The 24,900-nt window shown below is 33.1% G+C and overlaps 1 protein-coding gene across 7 annotated transcripts in view; it reads left to right on the top strand.

The window, feature by feature from the left end:
• Positions 1-24,900, top strand: part of ZNF280D (zinc finger protein 280D) — a 97,614-nt gene that overhangs the window by 62,008 nt on the left and 10,706 nt on the right. For 3 of the 7 annotated variants that reach the window (XM_008016485.3, XM_008016488.3, XM_008016489.3), the window contains 4 exons: positions 7,076-7,138; positions 11,019-11,137; positions 11,289-11,325; positions 22,432-22,477. In XM_008016485.3, coding sequence (XP_008014676.3) covers positions 7,076-7,138; positions 11,019-11,137; positions 11,289-11,325; positions 22,432-22,477 — 265 coding nt within the window. Of the gene's footprint in view, positions 1-7,075; positions 7,139-11,018; positions 11,138-11,288; positions 11,326-11,921; positions 14,077-22,431; positions 22,478-24,900 lie in introns of those variants that run through there. The other 4 variants (XM_008016491.3, XM_008016494.3, XM_008016492.3 and 1 more) reach the window with 4 other exon arrangements.

Here is a 24,900-nt window from a genome sequence, read left to right as displayed (position 1 = left end):
AGCAGTCACTTTGAGAGACTTTAAGATTTTCAGTGGAGTCTGTTTCTCTTTCTGTATTCCAACTGTCTTTTTATCCATCTGTCAGGCCATCTATACTTGCATCCATTCAGTGAAAATGAGGCACCATTCTAGTCATGATGCCACTTTTGGAATTCTTTTTCATTAATTCATTCAACTTAGATTATTTGAGTACTTACCATTTACACTATGTTAGGAAAAGCCTTCAGAGTCTGCGTTACTTTCATTTAGATCTCACTGGGGGAATACTTTATTCCTTCAGAATGGGTTTGTATTTTTTTTTAAAGTAGGCAAAAATTGTTTAGATATAAATCTGAGAGTTTGCTTATTCAAAGTAAGTTTGTTCAATTTTTTTAAAATTAGGATTAATGTATTATAAGTGACTTTCTTGCGGATTACACATGACTTCTCTGTTACTTGCTGGTCATTATCAACTACTGCTTTCGAGGATTCTCCTACCGTTCTTGGTGGCTTCAGCACTTCTCTCAGTTTTTCCACATCTTGATGACTGGCCTGACCTCATGGTATCTTGCTTTTTTAGTGCCAGAATTTCACATCAACTTTTAAGTTCATATATTGTCTTTTTTTTTTTTCTTGAAACTACAGTACCATTTAAATCTCTTCCTATAAACTGTGCATTCCTTTTGGATTTCCATTACCCCATGATGTTCAGGGCTTTGACTCCTTTTTGCAGCCTAGTAGCACCCATCTAATTTTGTGTCAACCTCACTCTCAGGATCATCTGTTCTGATTATGGCTTTTTGTCCTAGAATCCTTTACATTTTTAGTCATGCTCACTTGGCATAAAGGCCAAGGTAAGATTTGAACCTCTTCCCTTTTGAACTTTTTCTGTGCTCACTTCTAAACTATCAAACGGTCCTTGATTTAATCAGCTCTGATTTCAAAAACTTTAATTCTGATTAGGTCTTATTTTTTCTTTTAAAAGACCTCTTTATTTTTACCTTCAACATTTGTTTAATCCTTCTTCAGTACCCTAAAGATTTTATTTTAGTTTCTCAGTTGTTAACCTGGTCTATTAATTAGTCAATTGTAGGTCATCCTTTTTATTTTTCCTAAAATTAACTCTTTCAACCCCACATATTTGTCCTGTTACCTTCAATCAGATATTAATCTTAAAAATCTAACATGTCCCATTTCCCCATTAACTGTCCTTTCTCCCCCAGTTCACTGACCATATTCAGTTAATTTGGATCTTCATCTCTTTTTCTCTATATGGTTCCTTCTGCTTACAAACATTTTCAGGTATTTAAAAAATTTTTTGGAAGAGGACAATTTGTCCCAACTACTTACTTTCCTTATTTCTTGTCTTCCTTTTTACTATTAACATATGTAAAAGGTGTTTGCTACCAGCTTTATTGTGATTCATTTACCCTTTGAGTATTTCCCCCACCTACCAACTAACATTCCCCTTTTAAAGATTATCTGTTATGAACATATCACCATATTTACTCACTGTTTTTCATTCTTACTCCTCTGTGACTTCTTTAGAGTACTTGACATTGGTGTCACTCACTTTTTAAAACTTAATTTGTTTAATTTTCCTGACAGCCATGTGAAATTAATTAATTTAAAAATTTTTATAGAGACTAGCTCATACTTGTGGAGTACATGTGATATTTTGTTACAAGAGTACAATGTGTAATAAACCCAGAATAATCATCACTTCCAAGGTTTATCATTTCTTCATTTCTTCTTTTTATTTTTTTGAGATGGGGTCTCACTCTGTTACCCCAGAGTGCTAGGTGGTGCAGTCAAAGCTCACTGCACCCTCAAACTCCTGGGCTCAAGTGATCCTCTTGCGTTACCCTCCTGAGTAGCTATATAGGTGTGTGCCACCATGCCCATCATTTCTTTGTGATGGGAACATTCAAAATATACTCTTCTAATTATTTGGCAGTATACAAGAAATTTTTGTTCATTGTCATCACACACAGCTCTTAGTGTCATATGGAACTAAAAGCTTCCATTGCCACTCTTAGGGTTTCGTAGGTCTTTTTGTCTTTTTCTCAACTTCACTGGTACCCTTGCTTCCCTCATTGCATTAGGTGCATCCCACTGAATGGCAAACTCTTCTCTGCAGTGTTGATTCTTGTTAGAAGCTTGAGGTTTATATATCTAGAAGCCTAATTTTCTCCAAAGCATGAGAACCTTTAATTCCTATCCCGTACTAACTCTGTAGCCTCTCAATTGGTGTTTTTCCCTCTGGTCAAATACCTGCCCCAATCCATCCCTGTAAGTTGGTTAATCTTCCACAGAGTATAGTTTCTTCCATATTAATTTTCTTTCTTTTTTCCTTTTTTTTTTTGAGAAAGGGTCTCACTCCAACCCAGGCTGGAGTGCCGTGGCTCCGTCACAGTTCACTGCAGCCTCAACCTTCTGGGCTCAGGTGATCCTCCCACCTCAGCATCTCGAGTAGGTGGGACTTACAGGCATGCACTACCATGCCCAGATAATTTTTCTGTAGAGATGGGATTCCCCCCGCCACCCCCGCCGCTGTGCCAGACCGCATGTTTGTTTTCTACAGTGACTTTTCTGTATTCCTTGTTAGTTCCCAGAATGCCCTGTTCTTTCCTCTCAGTTTACCTTCTTTTTTCAAGTGTCTGATCACCACAACCATTACTTTCTTTGAATAATTGTGTACTATTCATCTATTTTGCCTTTTTTTTTTTTTTTTTTTTTTTTAGAGACAGAGTCTTGCTCTGTCATCTCTCACCCAGGTAATCCACCTGCCTCAGCCTCCCAAAGTTTTGGATTATAGGCGTGAGCCACCGCGCCTGGCCCTATTTTGCCTTTTATTGTATTTACTTGTGTTTGCATTATCTTCTTGAAAAGAAGGGGGTCTTTGTATTTATCATACCACCTAGCACATTACAAACTGCAGATGATAGTCATCATTTGTTTTAATTATAAAAGGTCCTAAACAAAATCTCAAAAGAAGGTGTTCAAAAATCTTGAAGCAGTTGAAGTATTGTTGGAGTAAGATTCTTTCAAAGAAAAGCATCATTAAATGTGTAATTTTTAATTTTTTTAAGCAGCATTTTTTAGGTTCAGTTGTTTAAATTATTGTACCTTATTTGCTTATAGCTTTTAGGTAGTAATAGAAATTATCTGTAAAAATGCACATAAATTACTCTATAATACTGCTATTATTCCTCAAAATGATGTATAAGAAGCATTTTTTTTTTACATAAAAGAGAATTAAGTTAACATACCTAAGTAGTATCTCTTTTTTGTAGCAGAGTTTTATTTCAACCAGGTTCATGTATTTCATTATGTACCTACTAGGAAGGTATTTAATAAAATTTGCTAAGAAGTATGGCAAGCTAGGGGTGAAGAATCAAACAAGTCTGGATTTGAATCCAACCTTCACTGTGTATGTGTGGAACTTCGAACAAGTTACTTAATCTGACTCTCAGATTGTTTCTTGAAAAGAAAGTTACTGTGATTATTAGAAAAACTGTATTAAAGTGCTTAATAACAATTTGCACTTAGGAGATATTCAAATGATAGCTATTAATTTCTAAGTTGTCATTATTAGGATTGGGGGAGTCCTTGATTGTAATTTTCATAATTTAGAAGGGGAAATAAATTTACCTAGCTTAATGTGATAAACAAATGACTATGAAAGTACAAAGGAGGTAAAGATGAAATCTTTAAACAAGAAGTAAGGGAAGATTTTCTGTAAATTTCACTTAGGCTTTGAGGGATGATTTTTAAAATTTCCAAGGAAAAAGAAAGCTGGTATAAAAATCTGTTTCTTATGCAGTAGGTAAGACAGAGTACTGAATTTTAAAAAGATCTACTTGACTTCATTATAAATTTTACATAAATTTATTGACACTAAATGATAATCATAGGACTAGTTAGACTATTATGATAGCATCATAACTGGTCTTCTGCCTACAGTTTTCCCTCTTTTTTCCAGTTCCTCCTTTCTTTTACCATAGGCAAATCTGGGCAGGTCATTCTTTGGCCTAAAATCCTTTCCTAACATTGATAGAATGAAGTTCAGATTTTCTGGAAAATATAATACCTTTCCATATCAAATTCCTAACTACTTTTCAACTCCTTCAACTCCTTTTATTCTCTTGAAAATCCTTCTGTATCTCCAGTTACTCTTTGCTTTGCCCGGAAGTGAAGCAGTAAGAACCTTCTAACTGCAGTGAACTCCTAATTGTATAGCTGGTTTCTACCTCATTTGTCTGCAGCTTTCCTTCATGCAACCACAAACTCTGTATGTGTCACTATTGATTTTTATCTTGTGTTAATTATTTATGACTATGTATTCATTGATTTAGCAAATATTTATTGGGCATTCATTCTGTGCTGGCACCTCTCTCCCTCAAACACTCCCCCCAACCAACCATAAGCCCTAGGGCAGGCAGCTTGGCTTTGTTATTGTATCATCAGTTTCTAGTCTAGTGTCTTAAAATTGTTACGGAAATTGTTCCTTTTGTGTTTCTTAGAAAGTAAAGTTGTTATTTATATGGAATCAAGATTATGAAGAAAATACGGTTAAAGGAGGTTTTTGACCTCAGTTTTCTTGAGGTGTAATTTATACGCAATACAATTCAACTATTTTTAGAGAATTGCTTAATGAGTTTTGATAATTATATACTGTCAGCTAACCAGGTAAGGGATTTTTAAAAATTAGGTTTTAACATTGTATTTTTACTACATTGTAATAAAAAACATTTCTTAGATTTATTTCTGTATTGCTGTTACCTTTATGGAGAGCTAATAGGAAGAAGGGTGGTATTTGTTTTTCTTTTTATTTGTGAGCTATGAATTCACTTTTCCCTTCCTATGATACACAAAACTGTAAGTATGGAATTAAATAGAGATAAATCAAATAGATGGTAGAAATCCCTTTTTATAGATGAGAAACTCTAAAACAGAATTCAGGTAACTAAAAATTTATAATTATCAACATTATGATCTGGTATAAGTTGTAGACAGATGTAGAGGCTATCAAAAGACCCTATACTGTAATATTTTCGCTCCTCTTATATTTAATAGATAAATAAACCAAAAATAGTCTGCTTATTGAAAGAGAAAGAATGAAGAGCTTTTAAATGTCATTTAAAAATAACTTATTTTGGTTCAATGTTTCAGTAATCAAACAAAATCTTAGACTTATTTCTCTGAGGAGATATAGTTGTGTATACAAGTTTTTGCATATAATTTCAAGGCTTCCCAACTTCCCAATGTACTCTTCTAACAAAACTGTTTTTGTGATACCATCTTAAATTTGTAAACTCTAATAGTAATTACTCCTAGGTGAAAGAAATGACTATTAGAAATCTGAGGATATTTTCTGGGGATTACAGCTAGTGACACATACAGAGTCTGTGATTGCATGAAGGAAAGCTGCACATAGATGGGCAGGAAAACAATATATATATATATATATATTTTTTCAGCTACATCCATGTCCCTATAAAGAACACGAACTCATTCTTTTTTATGGCTGCATAGCATTTCATGCTGTATATGTGCCACATTTTCTTAATCCAGTCTGTCATGGATGGACATTTGGGTTGGTTCCAAGTCTTTGTTATTGTGAATAGTGCCGCAGTAAACATACGTGTGCATGTGTCTTTATAGCAGCATGATTTATAATCCTTTGGGTATATACCCAGTAATGGGATGGCTGGGTCAAATAGTATTTCTAGTTCTAGATCCTTGAGGAATCGCCACACTGGGAAGACTACATTTTGAAATACAGTAGTCCCCCTTATCCGCTGGGGTATATATTCCAAGACCCCCAGTGAAAGCCTGAAACTGTGGATAGTATTAAGCTCTATGTACTTAATACATAGAGATACACTTAATTATACATATACTTTTTTTGTATTAAGTACAAAAAAAGTACTTACTACAAAAAAGTACTATACTTTTTTTCCTATACATACATACATATAATAAAGGCTTCTTTATAAATTACACACAGTAACATAATTAACAACAATAATATAATAATTATAGTAACAATATACTGTAATAAAAGTTATATGAATGTAGTCTGTCTCTTAAAATATCATATTGTGCTGTACGTGGGTAACAGAAGCCACGGAAAGTGAAACATGGGTAATGGTGATGAGGAGGGACAGCTGTAAGCTGTGAGGTGATGTTTACGCTGTTGGTCTAATATTGGCTTTCTAGTACAGGAAACTTTCCTTACTGGAATTAAAAGGGTATATAGAAGCTATTATCATGGGCTACAAAATTCGGTTAGTTTTCTTTTCTGTGCTGAGAGGAAACATTGTTTTAACTCTTGAGTTCCTCTTTTTTTTTTTTTTTTTTTTTTTTTTTTGATTTTTTAAAAATAACCCTGTACTAGAAAGCCAGGCTCAGTGGCCTGCCTCTGTCATTTTGGCTACGGAGGAGACTGAGGCAGAAGGATCACTTGAGCCCAGGAGTTTGATTCCAGCTGGGCAACATAGTGAGATCCATCTCTCAAAAGAAGAAGGAAAAAAGTCTACTAGTAATTACAAGGAACACTGTAAATGTTTGAATTTACAGATGGTAAACAGTGGCATTTAGCTCAAGTTCTGTTTACTTCCCAGATCATTTGGATCCTACCTCCCTCCCCCTACACAAACATGTTAAGATTGGAGAGTAATAAAAAAGAATTATTATTGATAACTGTTCATATTATAGCACACATGTTATTAACAAAAATTTAGAATTGTTTTCAACTCTTAGTAAATCAAAATATTTAATTTGATGCTCTTTACATATTTAGTTTGATGCTCTTCACATTTTCCTAATTCTCAGTATTTCCTTTTTTAATATCATGGTAAGGTACAGTGCTAACCATCTAAGAATATGCCTAGGAAAATAGCGTCATTAGAATATAATAGGTAAGATGGAATATAAGGTAAAATATTGAATTAAATGGAAGTAACGGGCTTCCATTTTGTTACTTACATTATAATCTTTTATTAAAAACTAGAAACTTAAGTATGGACTTGAAATATAAATTAAGACTTACTGTATAATAAAATTCTTACAATCTCTTTTGTTTCTCCAGCTTTCATAGTAACCGTCCAAGCAAAAGATTTTGTATTTTTAAGAAGCATTCAGAAAATCTCAGGTAACTAGTTGATCTTTTTTTACTCTTTCTATTGAAAAATTGTAATGACTTAAATTTTTTTAACACAACAGCTTTATTGAGGTAGAATTAGCATACCATACAATTTACATGTTTATAGGTTTTAGTATATTCACAGAGTTCTGCAGCAATCACCAGTTAGTTTTAGTACTAAAACCCAGTACCTATTAGTGGTCATTCCCATTACTCTCTGGCTCTCCCCATCCTTAAACAACAACTAGTCTACTTTCTGTCTGTTTAATATTTGCCCATTCTGGGCATTTCATATAAAAAATGATTCATGATATGGTCCTCTGTGACTGCCTGCTTTCATTTAGCATAATGTTTTCAAGATTGATCTGTGTTGTAGCATGTATCAGTATTTCGTTGTTAAAAATTGCTGCATAATATTCCATTGTAAAGATATATCATAGTTTCTTGATTTATATTGCCTTCATTTTGAGGCCTTATGAATAATACTACTGTGAACATTTGTGTGCATGTTTTTGTATGGACATGTATTTTATTTCTCTTTTGGAATTGCTGGATTATTGATAACTCCATGCTGAGCCTTTGAGGAACTACCAGACTGTTTTCCAAAGTAGCTCCACTGTTTTACATTCCCACCGGCAGTGTTTGAGGGTTCCAGTTTCTCCACATCTTTGCCAACACTTTTTATTATCTCCTTTTGATTATAGTTACCCTAATGGGTATAAAGTGGTATCTCATTGTGGTTTGCTATAACTTTTTTTAAACCTGATGTTAGGTGCCTAATTTGAAAATATAATTGATTGATACTGGACATTAGAGAGTGGTGTTCATTGTATTCTTAGACCAGAAGTGTGATTAGCCATTGTTCTCTTGCTGAATTTATTTCAGTGGAAAGGTGGTGTCCAGAGGAAACCTTGATGCTTTTGCATTGTAAAATGAGAACAAAAATAAGACTTTCCAACAATATTTGAATATTTAAAAGATAGCTAAGCTATCTAGTAAAGGAATGAATACTTTTTTAGTTTTGAAGTAAATTTCCTTTAACCACTGGAATTCTTGAAATCAGTATATGATTTTTATAATTCTTATATTTTCTTTTGAAAATAATGAGAATTATACAATTTTATTACTATACAGAAAGAACTGTTGATAAAATTTTCTAAAGGCATTGATAGTTATCTTTGGTTATACCACACACTTAGAATCCACTGAGCACTATTGTTTCATATTCTTGTGATTTCTTGGACTTTGTTCATTTTATGTTGCCATTGCTCCTTGAAATGTCAGTGTCTTTGTTCCACCAAGCTGATCTGTAGAGATAAGTTTAGCCAATACTTATTTTGATGCTTTGGATTAGTGGAAAATGTAGAAGAGGGGATGGTATGTCTCAGAACCTTTGCATTTATTATTTCCTATGCCTAGTTTGCTTTTCTCCAGATATTGTATGGTTAGCTCTTTTGTCTCCTTTAGGCCTCTACATTGATTGAGTCTTTCCTTGACTACAAAATTTAAAACTGTATCCTCTTCCCTTTGCTTTATCCCAGCATTCCCTATCTCCTTTTTATGTTTTACTTTTCTCTAGATCATCTAACATACTTTTATTTTACTTGCTTATTGCCTGTGTTCTCTCACTACATTGTGTGTGGTTTGGTTTTTTTGTCTATGCCTGGCACATAGTAGGCACTTAGTAAATATTTCTTGAATAAATTGATGTATATATGAAAAGTGATGTTTGTGGAAAATAGGTCCCATCTGTGATGTTAGACTAGTAGCTCACAGGGAGAGAACATTTCATTCAATTTTTAAAATATATTAGTACTACTTTTAAAATATTTACTGAATCTGGGGAAATAATTAAGGTACATTAGATGTTACCTTTACTAAAAACAGTTACAAGAGTGAATATGGTATTATTGCATGCTAAGAATGAGAGTTTAATTAAATTTTTACCTCATTGTTGTCAAGCTCAGTTGTGTGTTTAGTTTCTCAATGGGGACTATGTGATTTTAAAGATCTGGGATGTTTTTTCTTAACTTAGGTAGTCTCAAATTGAAAACTGTTCAATTTCTGTGAATGGAGCTTAGCATATTTATAATTCTATATGATACTAATTAATGTAATTACTCTTATTGAAATGGACTATTCATACTGTAACTATTTTTTTTGTATCTATCTTGCACATAAAGTAGCAGGTCCTGTAAAGGTAACAGTGATAAAGCAGTGCTGGAACCAACCTTCAGGGAATGTACAGTAGAGTTTATTGGGTAGAAGTTAAGGTCTGAACATAAATAACTATGAATTTTAATAAGTGCAATGAGAGTTATTTCAGAGAGGAAAAAGATTACAGTTCTTGTAGTGATCTGGATAGGTATTAGGCCTACTTGGCTTTAAAGGATGGGTATTGTTTCTACTGGTAGAAGAGGCACGGGGGCATTCTAGTTCAATAGACTAAATTTTTTTCAAGAGTTCTGTTTTATAATTTAAATTACTTTAGGCAACTTAACATCATTTATACATTTAACATAATTGATTTTCTTTTAAATAGCACTTCAAATGCTTGGTGTAACAAACTCCCAAGTGCTTAACTCTTATAAGAAATTAAATACACAGTGGCTAAGCTCTCTGAAGTATTTTACAGGCTTAATATTTTAAAACACCTTTCAGCTAAAAATCACACAAGTCTAAATGCATTTTAAATTAGAATCTTAATGTACTTTATGTCAAGTATATTCAAATACTTCAAATAGCAAATGCTAAACAGTTAGATCCAGTGAGGACAAAAGCTATTCCTATACCCAAAAATAAAGTATTGATAACTAGGGACTTGATTCCTAACTTATTTAAAAATTTATAATAATTACATTTCATTTAAGAATTAGAGCACTCAGGCCAGGCGCGGTGGCTCATGCCTGTAATCCCAGCACTTTGGGAGGCCGAGGAGGGCTGATTACAAGGTCAGAAGTTCAAGACCAGCCTGACCAACATGGTGAAACCCTGTCTCTACTAAAAATACTAAAATTAGCCGGGTGTGGTAGCATGCACCTGTGGTCCCAGCTCCTCAGGGGGCTGAGGCAGGTGAATCGCTTGAACCCAGGAGGTGGAGGTTACAGTGAGCTGAGATCACGCCACTGCACTCCAGCCTGGGTGACAGAGTGAGACTCCCTAGTTCACAGTGCTGAGATGATGAGGAACTCAAGTTTGCGGACTTTAGTATTTTATTAACTACTTTAGCTAGTTCAGTGTTAAATAAGAATAATACCAACCTTGATGGTTATAGCGAGAATCAGATGAAATAATACATGGGAAAACTCTTGACACATAATGTACAGTTGATGGTGGCTATAACATGATCTGTTTTTAGAGCCTTCCCATTTTTCTTCTGATTTTATCTCCAACTAAATAAAACACCAGCTCCTAAGTAAGCTCCATTTGAGCATAGACATTACTATTTTTTTGTTCACCATTATATTCACAATACCTAGTAGTACAGTATGTATAAAAATAGCTCCAGTAAATATCAAGTGAATGAATATGCTATCTTCACTTTGCAGATGATGGAAAAACAAATAGAGTGTGACTTGCCTAAGTTACACAAGTTGGTTGTGGAGCCAAGACTGACTCTAGGTCTTCTGACTCCTAACTTTTAACAATTGGTATGACAGGTAAAAGTATAAAATAAATACTTCCTGTAAATAAATGGTAGCATAATTTTGACATGGCTGTGTCATTTTCCAGAGAATAATTTCAGTTTATATCAAATTTATATAATAAAAATGGGAAGTTATAATTATGTATGACACAGAAAGCAAATTATGGAAAAATAATCATCGAAAATATATGGATTTTCGTAAAAAATAAAAATATTTTTTTAATGCTGTTTTCTTTTTTTTAGGGGCATTACTCTAGTGTGCCTTAATTGTGATTTCCTAAGTGATGTTTCTGGCTTAGATAATATGGCTACACACTTAAGTCAACATAAAACTCATACTTGCCAAGTTGTAATGCAGAAAGGTACGTCATATGTAACCTTGCTACTTTAGATTTTTGATTTTTATTCCAGTATTTTTGGTCATCCACAATATGGTCCCTTTACTAGATCGTTATTCTCACTCATCATATTTCATATGCTGTTGTAAATGTAAAACTTTTCTTCTAATTTCAGTTTCTGTTTGTATCCCAACTTCTGAGCACCTTTCTGAGTAAGTTTATTTTTTATTCAGTGCATTTTACTTTGATGGATTTTAGCACTACTGCATTTTTAAATGTATCATTAATACGAATGAAAAGTATTAAAGTATTTTGTTTTTGTTTTTTTTTTTTTAAAGCTGCTTGTTGAAATAGGTTCCTGCTCTATGGAGCTCGTGACCTGGTGCAAGACAAGTTGGAATTTCCTAAGTTCAAAGTTCTGAGATGTTTTCTTACACAAAGGCAGTTGAGCAGCCAAGTTCATGACACTAGCTCTCATTATTCAGCTCTTTTCAGCTTTCAAAGGGGATTAGATTCTTATTCCACCTTATCTTTGTGTCAGGTTGACATATCTTAACATATTTTTTTCTCCAGTTTGCGCTGTCTAAAAATAACATTTGTTGCTATGGTCTTTTCTTTGCTTACAATAATTTTTGTTTTTCTCTGCTGTACTTGCCTTCAGAATAATAGATTCCAAATTATATGGCTGTTTGTCTTTTTGTCTATTTGTCTGCTTTCTTAATTTCTTATACGTCTTAAGTTTTAGGCCAGATAATTGTCTTTTTCCTCATTCGTTGTCTGTCATTGTGCTGTTTTTCTTATTTTTCAGATGCAGAAGCAGCCCAGAGATTTCAAAAAATGTCCAGGGTATACCTGGACAGTGTCCCCCTTCGATGGACACAACTGATGCCTGTTCTCTCTTTCCAAGGAATGTGAATAATTTGACTGTGGGACCTGCTCTTAGGTTGTGGCCTCAAGAAATCAGATCTTGGGGTGACTCCCTTTCTACATGGCTGGCCTCCCATAAGGCTGATGCTGTTTGGCCAGAGATGGCTTTAAGGCCCACCAAATTGAGCATACTTCCCACTGGGGGCTTTGGCTTATGATCTTAAGCTTATGAGTCGATTATGACCAAGAAAAGCCCATCATATCACTGCTTCAGCATCCAAGTTGAAGTTTAGTCATTTTGGCTGCTGCCTTTAAATCTTTCTGTAGCATGAATGCAGTCCAAGGAATATAAAAACTCTAGTTGTTAGGAAACCATGGCTACTTTCATATCCTTGGAACAACAGGTCTCCACAATTATGTTCCAAAATTGCAGTTATTTTTACTGACATATAAAATCTATTAACCAGTATTTATTCTGTAATTTGTTTAACAGTACCAATTCTTGCATTTTGATTTTTTAAAAATTAATTTAATTTTAATAGCTTGGTTTTATGTTCTCAAAATTTATCAATGTCTATTTTATGATGTCTATTTTTATATTACATTATTTAAAATTTGTTTAGTGTTTGTTTTAAGAACTCCAAGAGATTTATTAGTATTCTCTACAGATTTTGTATAGCTGCCTATTTGTAGATTTTAAATTTGGCTGTTACTCAGCCCATTAGACATTATTAGATACTCTGCCCTATTGGGATTATTATTAATATTACCTTAATTGTGAGTTCTTAGGTGTAAAGAATTGGCAGTACTACTTGCAGACGTTAAGAGCCAGTTTTAAAGTTACATATTTGTGGGTCTAGGATGTAATATCTACTTAGCCGTTAATGTAGCTCCTTTGGGTAAAGATAACATGTTAAAAAACATACTTATGGTAACCAGTAATGCATGTATTTCTTTCCTTTATATATTTTAAATTTGTCATGTGTTTATTTTAGTTACATTGAATATAGATCTGAACACTTTTGATACTATTATTCTTTTAATAAAAATTATATTGTTTAAGTGCCTCAGGAATTATTTACTGATGAATAAAGGGTGTAGATTTTATCTTATAAATAGGAACATTGCTCTAATTGTTAAATGGAAGCCTTGTTACTTGGCTGCAGACAGTGCTATATCTACTTAGTATACCTTGCATTTTTTTTCTTGCAGCACAATAGAAAGGTTACTATACTAATTTCTTAAATTTTAAAGACTAGTAAAGTGCCTTTTGTGATCTTAATAGCCATAAGGATAGGCAGGCCAGTTTAGATGACCAGTTAAAGCCAGTTTAGATGACCACTTATTATATGATGTGTTTCTTGCAATTATCAAAAGAGTTTAATAGTTCTGAATTTCCAAACTAATTTATATTTTAAGTGAAAGGTTTTCCAAAATCTCCACAAGTGGTTTTTTAGTAGTGGACTTAGTGATATACTAGTTTTTTTTTTTTTTTTCCTTATTTGTCTCTAGGAATTTTGGTTATCTACTCTCTCTACCCAGTTTTTAAAAGTTTATCCAGAAACAATAACTTTTTCCATTTTTAACATTAGTTCATTTACAGATATTCACCTTACCTTGGTCATAGGTCGAAAATAGGATAAGCCACATTCTTAATATAGTAATTTAGGAGTACAGTCCATCCTTCATATCCTTGGGTTTTATGTTTACATATTTAGCCAACTATGGATTGAAAGTATTTTGGGAATACTTTCAATACCAGGGAATGACTGTACTGCTTTGTGGTCTTATATAAAATTTTATTTTTTATAGTATATATCAAGTTCATTTTCTTAAAGTATGAACTCTTCAAGTTCTGTCACCAGTAAATTCATTTTTTAAAAAAATTGGTTCAAATAAATCACTTGGCAGTCAGTACAGAGTTTGCTTATTGTAAGCAACTAGTTGAATTTTCAGTTTGGTGCTAATGAGTTTTAGCTTGAGTCTAATCCCTCCTTACCATCATGTTATTCTGGTTTATTCATCTGGTCAGATAGCCATTTCATGCATATGTGCTTTTTGGTTACTGTTGAATAAAATGTGTGATTGGTTCAGTTTGAGTCCGTCACCATTCTTAGAAAAATAATTATTAAACTACAGAGGCTCAGATTCTTGCCCTATTTTTGTCACATTTTGGCAAAACACTTTGCTTCTTTGGGTGTCATATATTCAGCAAATATTTATTGAGCATCTACTTTGTGCCTGGCAGTGTCCTAGGTGCTAGAAATATAGACTGTAATCTCTGCTTTTACGGAACTTACACTGTAGTTGTGAAAGACAATAAAAAGTAAATAAAACATATAATATGTTAGATGGTGATCAATACTATGGACAAATATGAATCAGAGAAGGGGGATAAAGGAGTATAGGGTAGGAGTTGGAAGACTACCATTTTTATTTTAGTGAGGCCTCACTGAGAGATGACATTTGAATGAAGATATGAAATAGGCAAAGTCAAACTCAGTCATGAAATTGTTCTTTTCTGTTTCTCCCTTACTTCCATTTCTCCCCTTCTCTGTTTTCTCCCATATCTACCTGGATGGATGAATTATAACAAAATAGAAGTAAAGGTTTGAGTTTTGTAAGTTTATTTTTCTTGACAAAAAGTTGAGAATAGAATGATAATTTCCTCTAACAGATCTGGAGAGTGTAAGAACCTGTGGTAAATACATAGTGACTCAAGCTTGCTAAACTAGGCTACTTAACTGGTTGCCTATTTTATTGTTGAATCAAATATCCTAAAAGCCACAATTTGAAGAGATTTTAAAAGTTGATTTAGTTCTCTGAGTGACATCCATGTTTGTTCTAAGCAAAGTACAATGGGAAAGACATTGACCGCCAAAATATTAGAGTTAAAGGACCCAGCTGCCTCACTAGCTTTATTTAAGGTAAAGTTACTTCAGTTTCTTTTTCTGTGAAATGGAGTTGAAAATATCTTTGTTTTGAAGATCTTAGAAATATGTAAAATGTGTTTTACAGATGTTAATATGTGTATTTTACTTTATTAAATCCCCCTAATTTAATGAACTTTATACTTAGCACCAGTAGCAACTACATGGCTCATTTACAGTATGATACAGATAACTCTCCCATATATTCGTTGTCACTGAACATTGGTATCCTACTTTTTATGTGTGCAAGATTCTGTGTCAGGTGTTGGAAATGGAAGCATGAATAAAACATGGTTTATAGCACCAAAGCAATTACAGAATAAGGGAATTAGAAATGTAGACACTGAATCCACATTTTTTACAGGGCCTACAGTCAACTGATTTTGTAATCAGTTAAACCATTAATATCACGTATATATTGCATTATGGGATTTTTTGTGAAATGCTATATCAGAAGAGAATCTGGACCTATTCTAAAGGTGAAATATCACTTTATTCTGCCACTCTCAAACCAATAAGTCATTAATTATCTTTCATAAATGTAAGCAGTAAGTAAACTCTTAGGAACAGAATGACAGCCTTTTTCTATAAATCTTATGTTTTAAAATATTATTTCTGTTAAGAGATACTTACTGTCATTGAATCTGTGACCACTGAAGATATATAAGGATTCATTCCATTATTTTCCTGTGAAATTTTGAACTTACATGGAGGAATTATTGGCTCTGGTCATAATCCTAAATTATAACTCTGTAGTTCTTATGTGTTCAAAATTGTCAGGAGTCTTCATTTCATTTATTTAGCAAGATTTTTTTTAAAAAGCAAACTGATCTATTGAGTTCATTTTGGGCTTGTTTCCTTTAAACTTGTGAAATGGGACTGGGATTGTAGCCCCTAGATTCTCTTATCCTACCATGGACATTAATATATCAAACCAGATGTTTAGGAACTGTGAAATAGTTCTTCCTTTTCAAAGTAGACTTCCTGGTATGTAATTGCAAATCAGTAGGTAGGACCTGTGCATCAAGATGTGGTGGTTTCTGGCAGTTTGGACTTCTGCCTTTGATATCTGATAAGCAGGGAGAATTTGAGACCCTATGAGATGGAAAAATAAATGAAACTTTAGTGTAGTCTTTCATTTAGGACAAACTGTGCCAATCTGTACCAGTGATTCTGAGGTTACTACCATTTTTTTCAGTCTCTGGTTCCTGAGGGTTGGTGCTTATAGATTATAAATTAAATATCCAGGGTATAATTCAATATTACCAACAAACCAAAATAATAAAATAGAGTCCTAGACTGTCATTAAAATCTTCTGCCTACATTGATGGTCTTATTTTTTTCTTCACATTTTTACACGTGATTATTTTGGTCTTTTTTATTTCTTGTCTCTCTGTCTTTACCTAGTTCTTTCTTCCATCTATGTAAAATGATTTTTCTGGTCTATCTTTGTTATAATAGCTTTAGATGGCCAAATCATACCCTGGTGTTCTAAGATTAGTAGATCATTTCATACGAGAAAAGATAGAATTAGTCCTAAGGAGAGTAGACCAGCAATCAAAATTATGTCTATTGGGTTGAGGATGAGGTGGAAACATGGGAGTAGAGATATTTAGATGGTATACTAAATTTGTTGTATACTCTCAAGCAGATTCTGAGCAAGAAGATTGATTCAATACTCTACCCATGCCCATGACAATAATAGTTAACATTTCCTGAGCACATACAGTGTGGCAGACACTCTTCTAAGTTTTTTGCATTTATTTAGTCATTTAATTCTCACATATTTGTGAGATATGAGCTGTTACTGTCTGATTTTATGGATGAGACATCTGAGATACAGATATGTTAAATAATTAGCCCAAGGTCACACATACCTGTTAAGTAGATAGCCTCAATTTAAATTCTGTCAGGCTGTCTTCAGAGACTAAACTACTCAGTAGTATCCTCTATTACTTCTCTGCTTCCGCTTGTAGTTTCAGGTGTAAATCCTGCCTTGTTTGTGACTGGCCAAGAAACTGGATAGGACTAAGATTCAGTGTTAAGGTCCTCTTTCTGCAGAAGGGTAGGCAGCAACTGACACAATCATAGGATTGGGACAGTAATCTAGCATACCAGTTTACTCTCCCAATCCTATGTTCTGTTGCTCAAACTTCATAGAAATACTGCCCTAATGATGTTTGGGCAATATAACATTTGAGCAAATAATGGTATAAATTGGTCTTTTAGTAGGATTAATTTGGCAGTGATACTCAGCACGTTTTAGAGTGGAAAACATACAGAGGCAGAGAGATCAGTTAAGGTTTTCAGTTTTCTTGGCATGATCATAAGAGAGCCTGATTCACAGGAGAGGAATGGGCTTGAGGCAGTGCAATGGAAATTTGAAGTAGATCCCACAAATTTAATCCTCATTCTATTGCTTAATGGCTTTATAACTTTAGCTTTTTTAGGCCTCAGATTTTCTCATCTGCAAGATAGGGGCAGTTGAATTATATAATCTCTTAGGACTCAAGTCTAACACTAATACACTGTAATGTGTCTGAACTGAATTGTTAACTGTTTGAAAAATAATAAATTGTATTAAAAATGGAGGAGTCATTCTCTGGATGTTGATTTTGAAGTTGTAAGAGAAGTGATGGTTGGTGGCCAGGTGTGGTAGCTCACACCTGTAATCCCAGCACTTTGGGAGGCCAAGACAGGTGGATTACTTGTGCTTAAGAGTTTGAGACCAGCCTGGGCAACATGGTGAAACCCCATCTCTACAAGAAAGTATAAAAATTAGCCAAGTGTTGTGGTGTGACTGTAATCCCAGTTACTCAGGAGATGGAGATGAGAGGATCACTGCAGCCTGGGATGTGGAGGTTACAGTGGGCCATGATCATACCACTGCACTCCAGCTTGGGCAACAGAGTGAGACCTTGTCCCAAAAAATAAACAAATAAATAGAAGTTGTGGTTGGAATTGTGTATAAGGATGAGATACACAAGAGGCAGGTCTGAGTGGTAAATATTTCCATATGAATGTTCTATAAGCACCAAAATTCCAGTATGTCCAAAATTGAATTTATTTTTCTCTCAAAGAATGCTTTCTGCCTCCTCTGAATTCCGTATCATGAATAATCTCTTACCATCCAGGGCAGGCATTTGAGGGGGTCATATTTGTTCTCCACATTTACCTTTATCTAGTATATACTTACATTCTTTTGGTTTTAACTTGTTCTCATCTCCTTAAACCAACCTTTTCTCCATTGACACTGTTACTGTTTTAACTGAGAAAGTCATTAACTGTCTCTTAACTGGACTCTTAGTTTGTCTTCTACCAATACAGACCTTTGTCCTTCTGATGCGCAAATTTGGTCATACTTTCCTATTAGCATTAAAGTTCTTAGCATGAACACTTTAGCATGGCAATCAAGACCTTCCCTGAAGAGGCTTCATCTTTGACTACTTTGCTTTGTGCCTGACATTTCAGTGATATGAGACCACCAATTCTCATATTATCATCTTGTTTCATACTTCTTTGCTTTTTCATACTTTCTTTGCTTGTTTCATACTTCTTTGCTTTTTCTCTGCCTTGGATCTCCTTACTCTGCTTTGCGAACTCCTGCTCTTTTTGCAAATCCAAGTTCACTGTAGTATCTTCACTGCTTCCTGGCCTCTTTCCCTTTCATAGTGGCTTAATTCTCTGAACAAAGATGTCTCTTCCAAAACTTCATAATGTAAACATTTGCTTCGTTTTGTTTTCTTGACAGTGAACTCCTTGAGAGGAGAGACAGTCTTTTTTAACTTTGGACTGGAACACTTAGTACAATACTGAAATATGTACAACCTGATAGATGTTTTGCTCAGGCATCCTTTCCAAATATAAATGTATTGATAATTATCAGAACAAATGATCAGAAATGGTAGAGTAGATGTTTTACTGTTATTTCTTAGTCTGATGATTACTATATTAAATTTAGTCCCTGAATGTCTCAGTGAATAATCTTTTTATTTTATTCTGCTGTTTTTTGTTTGTTTGTTTTTTGTTTTTTGTTTTTGGGACAGGGTTTTGCTATTTTGCTCAAGCCAGGGGGTTGGTGTGCAGTATGCAGTCATGGCTCACTGCAGCCTCAAAGTCCTGGGCTCAAGCAATTCTCCTGCCTCAGCCTCCTGAGACTGAGATGGGACTCAGGTATGTACAACCATGCCTGGCTAATTTTTAATTTTTTTTTTTTTTTTGGTAGAGATGAGGTCTCTCACTATGTTGCCCAGGCTGGTCTCAAACTCCTGGTCTCAAGTGGTCCTCCCATTTTGGCCTCCCAAAGCATTGGGATTACAGGCATGTACCACCATGCCTGGGATAAGTGGAAGGTCATGATTACTAGCTGACTTTACTACTGGTTGCTTTACAGCCTCTTTTCAACTTTTTTAGTATGCTTACAAATATTCTTAAAGATTACATTTCTAACATTAGCATTGACATTTTTGGCTTTTAAATGTCATCAGAAAGAAAGAATGTGGCCTAGCTGAAATGAATCTGAATATTTTTCCCCTTACAATTCTTCCCCTCACCCCATGGTATGTTATGGTGTGAATGAAACTTCAAAGGAACATACTACTTTAAGTGAGCCAGAATGTTAAATTTTGTATGGATTGGCTGGGCACAGTGGCTCATGCCTGTAATCCCAGCACTTTGGACGGCTGAGGCAGGCGGAACACCTGAGGTCAGGAGTTTGAGACCAGCCTGACCAATATGATGAAACCCTCTGTCTACTAAAAATACAAAAATTAGCCAGGCGTGGTGACATGCTCCTGTAATCCCAGCTTCTTGGGAGGCTGGGACGGGAGAATCGCTTGAACCTGGGAGGTGGAGGTTGCAGTGAGCCAAGATCATGCCATTGCATTCCAACCTGGGCAACAAGAACAAAACTCCGTCTCCATAACAAAACAAAACAAAAATTTTATATGGATTGCTCCTAAGACCTGCAGAAAAATGCAAATAGGGCTATTTTAGTCTTTAGAGGAAAAAGCTTATCCTGTAGAAACACATCAGAAAGATCTATTTCAGCAGGTTTTCATAGAAGGGAAAAATTATTTACTTGCAATCTTGATCACTAATGATGTTGAAATTGATCACCAGTCAGTCCTTCTGTTCTCTTTGCATTTAAATTTTAAATAGTGTTTGCTATAAATACTACACTATGTTTTTCTATTAAAAAATTACTGTAACATTCACAGGTGAAAAGTATAATTACCTAATGGCGGGTCATTAGCTCAGAACTTTGAGCTTAGCAAATTTCACTGTCTTCTACCAAAGTAATTGAATGTCTAAAATAATGACTATTTCAGCAGGTATCTTTAGTAAATAAGAATTATAGGTAAGACAATTTTTCTTTTCTAAAAGTATTAATGATGTGTTAGTAGTTGTATTAAAATTTATTAATCTTAAAGTATACTTTTATAGTTCAAAATTTTAGTGTGCATTTTAGTGATGCATTTTATAATTTAAAATTTACTGTGTGTTTTTCTAAATATTTTTAAGATTTATTTTTCTAAAGGTGTTCACTAGTTATTACGATTCTGTTCCTTAAAGAGAGTACTAATAAGGTAAAAGGCACAAAACAAGATTGAAATCATAGGCCTCTTAATCCAAGTTATGTCAATAACTTACTGTGTTCTCACCTACCAGTTTCTTGCCAGTACAATAAAGAGTAATAAAAACCTCTGTCACCAACCCCCATCGCAAGGATAGCAAGAGGACTGTGTTTCCTCTGTTGAAATGCCAGCAATAATGAACATACTTAATGGGGCTCGTTTTAATAGCTGCATACAATTAATGTATTATAATAGGCATATGCTAAAATGATTAGCATGGTAATATTTCTTTTATAAGAATATAAAAGGTCTTACTTTGATAACATTTACAACGATAAGCTGAGGGAGAAAAATCTTTTATGAAATATTTAAACTGTTCTATGACCAATTTGTTTTTCAAACTGAATTTAAAATGACTAAATGCTTAGAAATAAAAATGAGTTGTAATATACACATTTATTTCAAAACTTCATTAATTTGCTTTTTCATGCTTTTTGCTTTTTTAGACTAATGTTTCATGTTTTCTTACTACTTTATAACTAATTTTATTCTTAAAACTTATTTTCCTTTATACTTCCTTAAACCAGTGAAGTTATACTGTATACCTGATGTGATTTCATCTTTATAAGTATTGTGCACAATTAAGTACTCGAGACAATTACAAAATCTTTAGCCCCCAAAATGATTGACATTTGTGTCTTTTGTCAATTTTTTGTGCAAGTTTTATTCATTTCAGTTGGCTTAACAAGTTGGTTGTAAATTATTGTAGTGCACTGCCAATATAGTGGTTTTACAAAGGACATAATCTATTTTAAGTAGCAGTTTTGCCTAATAACTAAAATATAGATAAGTAATTTCATATAGTTAATTATTAATATTTAGCAAAGTATTAACATTTATAGCCCTAATTTTAAAAACTGTGCCCTCAAAGGATGGATAAAGAAGGAGGGTTTTGCCAAGTCTGTTTCATTAATTAGCCACAAGGGTAGCTTTTAGGATGGCTGACATTTCTATCCTATTAGATATCTTTTTTTTGTCAATGAAATTTAAGATAATATAGTTGTTGCTTATGTTAAATATATTATTCCTTAGGTATAGCTATTAAGCCTTCATAAAATTATGTATCACTTAACTCCTGATTAATGACATTTCACATCAGATAGGTATCCTACTTACACAGATTAAAATTGAGTTTAATATATAATATCACAAATAATATTTAGTCATTTCTGCAGGTTCTAAAACAAAGATCCTTTGGATAAGCTAGCTCCTAGATTAACTTGATTATTTTACAAGATTTTCTGGATGGCATATACCTTTGTTGATGTTTTAATAAGTTATAATTAATATTTTTTGAAATCAATAAGTTTTAATATTTGAGCAGTGCTTATGGAAGTTTTAAAGAGAATATATTCCTCAAAATTCTAATTATTTCTGTGATTTTACTGCCTCCGGAGTAAGTTAATTATAATATATATTTAAGTGGCATTATCTTGTTGAATTTCACAGTAGATAAAATATTTATCTTTTTTCACTTTTTAAGTCCTGTAATCATAAATACTGATGCATATTACTTATAAAGCATATAACCTGCTTTTAATTTTTAAAGAGTAATTCTTTTTTTGAAGCTGTTTTACTAATATGTATGTCTTTTATTTTAAATTGTACTTAGCAAAGAGAACATTTCTTAAGTGCCCTTGTTTTTAGAGAACAAGGAAATATATGTCTTTATTGATTTAGCACATTTATCGAATCTACTATTTAGTCTCATACGTTTAACTTTTACCTTAAGACATTTACAGAGGTCAATTTACTATTAAAGTATAAAATGTACATTAGTTTCGATCTACATTTTAATTATTTTAGGCTGACAGAGAAAGAACTGTTTCATATTTTACCATCGTACGTATAAAATAAAATATTCAATACTTATCTTGTTTTCAAGATTAAAAAAAGAAGCTCCCACAAAGGAACAAGAACCTGTGTCTAAGGTAAAGTTTGTTTTACTTTATACCTTAAAAGTTTATACATTGAAAGTATTATTGGTATGATATAAAATTTGTTTTCAATTTCAGCATGCATACATCAACAATATTTGGGATGTTGTAAGGAAGAAAAAAATTGAGATTTAAAATTTTTCATTACATATAAAAATGTCTAGCCCTAAGTAAAATTTTAAGGTATTCTTGTTTTGACAAAGACATCTTTTATTTCACTTGCCTGTTATTTAGTTCAACTAGTGAGTAATGGAGATAAATTTATGAATTAAAAATCCCCAAATCAATAAAACGTCAGTCATTTGGCACACTGGAAAAATTAATCTTTCCAGGTTTAATTTGCTGGGATAATTTTTAACTGTCAAAAGGTTAAACTAAATTTTAAAATAGAAATATTTTGAATGTATGTTAAATATATTTTAGCTATCTTGAACAAGTACTCTGAATGCAAAACTCAGAATTATCATATAAATGTTATTTACTGGACAGTCTAATAGATGAGTGTAGAAATAGTTTTGCTCAACTACTTGCTTTCTTGATGTCAATTTATGTTGTTATTACTTAATGACTGCCTCTTTTTGAGTGTAATGAAGTGAGGTAGATTTGGCATTTATCTTTTGAATACTTTGTCTTGAATGGTGCATAATATAAGTGAAATCCAGGCAGAAGTATCAGCCAGCCTTCTTCCAAGCAGCTTTCTTTTGTACCATAGGAAGATTTTGTTTAAAAAATTTTTAACTACAAATTTCTTTAACAGATGCAGGGTTTTTTTTTAAATCTATTTCTTCTTGAGGGAGTTTTGGTAGTTTTTTTTTTGAGGAATTGTTTCGTTTTACCTAGTATGTTGAACTCTATAATCTTATGTATTTGTATAATGAGAAAGTTTCTTATAGTATCCCTTATTGTCTTTGTAATCTTTGGAATCTGCAGTGATATCCCCTGATTCCTGATATTGACAATTTGTGTGTTTTTTCTATTCTTACTGTTTATTTTACTTTTAAACATGTTGTAAATACACAGAATGCAGTGTTACAGTTTTTACTTTAGACATTTTTTTTTAGGGCAGTTAAAAGCTTTAAAATTAGCTTTATATTTACCTTTATTTTTACCATTTCCTGTGTTCTTCATTTCTTTATGTAGTCTTCTTTTCTATTTATCACATTTACATTAAAAATTCTGGCCAGGGATATAATGGAGCAAATGTTTCAGGTGTATACAAGGGTATGTTTGCCCCCAAAATAATTATACCAAATTTGTTCCTTGTTTAACTCATCATAATTTAACAGGAAAAAATGCTGTATTCTGTGAATTTAAATATGATCAACTTTTTTAGTATTGTACAAAGGATATTTTAGGGGCAGGGGGATTTGGTGAGCAAACGGGATATTCTTGTCTGGTCTAAAAACGACATTAAAATCATGTATACTTACCTTATGGACATCAAGATAAATGCAGTTGAGACACTTTGCACACAAAGATGATTATCAAATATTAAAAGATATATCAAATGACAAAATACATTATGCTGAAATTGAAAGCATATTGGTACAAACAGATTACAGATTGTTATGCAGATTGTCTGTATGGATATTTTGAGCCAAGTGGAAGAAGCTAAGGCTTTACAGTCAGTAAACATGACTATATATAAAGCTACACACTTAATAAATCCTATCCCTTTGCTTACAATTGAAGGTAATTTTGAAAGCGTATTTGATGAACATAAAACTTGAGCAAGAGATAATGCATATTCTTCTCAAATTTGAAAATAAATGAAAAAAGTAAACAAATGAAAAGTGCATGAATCACTGGGTGAAGAGTATTGATAATTATGAGGGCAGTGCTTATTAAATAGAAATGAAGATTATAAATGCCGTAATTTCATATTTTATATAGAGAAAAAAATTCAGTGAAATGTTTTCAGATTTTGAATTTCTAAATGGAGAAAAGTTGTTTTGTATAAATACATCTGATTTACAAAAACGAGCCACTAAGTTTGCACTTAAATATTCTGACAATTTAAATTCTGTAGAAATTCTATGTGAAATAGTTTAAAGCAGCATTTGATATCAGTAACATGCAATCAAGTTTCTGTTTGGGTCTTCTAAATCTTCTTAACATGTTTTGCTTAGTGCAATCTTAAAGAGATTTGGAAATGGTATTCAAAAATTTTAAACAATTCCAGCCACAGTGGAATCCTGCAAGTGAAGCTTACTGTAAACTGAGGTTAATATAACATTTTTTAATGATTGTCACTTGTTCAAGAGAAATTGTTGTACATGACAGTTTGCTCATTTGAAAACAAAATAAGAAAAGAGTTAGATTTGAAAATGTACTATTGATGCATTTGCTTCCATTAGCCAGGAGAATAAAATAATACTGTTTTTGACATAAATAAAATTTTTAAATTTAAGCTAATG

The sequence above is a fragment of the Chlorocebus sabaeus genome, chromosome 26 (genome assembly GCF_047675955.1).
Source record: "Chlorocebus sabaeus isolate Y175 chromosome 26, mChlSab1.0.hap1, whole genome shotgun sequence".
Classification (NCBI taxonomy): domain Eukaryota; kingdom Metazoa; phylum Chordata; class Mammalia; order Primates; family Cercopithecidae; genus Chlorocebus; species Chlorocebus sabaeus.
This window is presented reverse-complemented; position numbering and strand designations above follow the sequence as displayed.